Source organism: Halyomorpha halys, unplaced genomic scaffold (genome assembly GCF_000696795.3).
Source record: "Halyomorpha halys isolate HHAL.00 unplaced genomic scaffold, Hhal_1.1 Scaffold1416.1, whole genome shotgun sequence".
Classification (NCBI taxonomy): Eukaryota; Metazoa; Arthropoda; class Insecta; order Hemiptera; family Pentatomidae; genus Halyomorpha; species Halyomorpha halys.
The window spans coordinates 1-1,451 of NW_027114849.1; the positions used below are offsets into that span (position 1 = coordinate 1).

The 1,451-nt window shown below is 31.6% G+C and overlaps 1 protein-coding gene across 15 annotated transcripts in view; it reads left to right on the top strand.

The window, feature by feature from the left end:
- Positions 1-1,180: 1,180 nt before the first annotated feature.
- Positions 1,181-1,451, top strand: part of Glut1 (Glucose transporter 1) — a gene marked incomplete at its 5' end in the record, with an annotated part of 81,875 nt that continues 81,604 nt past the window's right edge. For all 15 annotated transcript variants that reach the window (XR_010844677.1, XR_010844676.1, XM_067051950.1 and 12 more), the window contains 1 exon segment: positions 1,181-1,337. Coding sequence is in view for 13 of the 15 variants with exons in the window: in XM_067051950.1 (XP_066908051.1) it covers positions 1,181-1,337 (157 nt within the window).

Genomic DNA, 1,451 nt, shown 5'->3' on the forward strand with positions numbered 1-1,451 from the left:
TAATATATTATATAGTATATGACTTTCGCTAACTATCCTGCCTAAAGTACTTAGTTAAATGTGGGTAAGGTTTAATGAAAACAGCACAGCATTTACCCATTTGACTGATTATGAAGTATCCATAGGTACATGTTTCTTTATTTGCAATATGGTGAGGTTCCTACCAATTTTTCCGGGGTTTAGTAAAACCTACTAGTCTTTCAAACTACGATTCTCAAATTAACAATTCCATTACTTTTCTATTAAGAAGATATTTAGTTCATCAAAAAATACTCACCTTAATTAGCCAGCCTGTCTAGAAAATAATACAATACATATTAGTGAAGAAGATACATAACTTAAAGCGGATTTTTTTTTTCTTGTCTTTTTTTGGTATCTTTTTTACATACAAATGGTTTAGGAAAATCAAATATTAAAAAAAATAAGAATAAATAACAAATTTTCTAAAAAGCCTAAAATGTTTGCTTATTTCTCTCTTCTTGAACACACCTTTTATCATAGCCCCAATAAATGTTCATTGCCAGTGTTCGTTGTGTTACGGTCGCTCAGTACTCCGCTCTGGTGAAGTCACTGTCTCTTTTCCAGAACAAAGGGCTTTGTTATAAGTGGAATCTATTGTTTTGTGCTCTTTTTGACCTCAGGAAAGTGTGTATTTGCATAAATAAGGTACATTTTTATCATTAACTATGTGCGAATAATCTGTGAAATAGTGCCACACTGTTGTAACCTCATTAGATTATAGGTAGTGCGTAACCACAGACTCAGTTTTTTTCATCCTTATTTTTAGTTGTGCTTTTCCGAGCCAGTTGTGACTCTTCTAAGAATTCTGGTTAAACATCCGGAAATGAGTGTCCTCTATATGATTGCTGAATTGGAGTATTTTCATTGAATTATTTCGAATAATTTTCTTTGATAAACACTGAGACTTTGTCTTTTTTTTTACTACGCCGTTAGTGTTTATAATAAATTGACTAGAAGATAACAAAACAATAGAGAGGTAAAAAAAAAAAAGATTTTGAAAAAACTGTTTTGTTTCAATGATTCCTTTCGAACTTTCTTACTGGAAGAACAAATATATGTAAAGAGTTGATTTCTATGAACATAGGATCTTAGTAATTTTCTGCATCTATTTTTTATCACATTATTTCTAAAACTAAATTATTTCATAACATTTTCATAGTCTGCAGAAACAGGTGACAGTAATGAGCATCAACCTGAACTCGAAGCTGGACGAGCTTCAACGAAGCGATCGACAGCTTGAGACGACGGTTGCGCTCTCTGAGATCCGGAGTCAACTACAAGAGCTAACCAAGTCCGTTGAATCCTGCCAGTCGGAGGTATATATAATTTTTATTGTTTTTGACACTATATTTCATATGATAATAGATCATACTTATTATATACGTTTATACCCAAACTACTTATTATATAGTAGTATATATTTTATATAT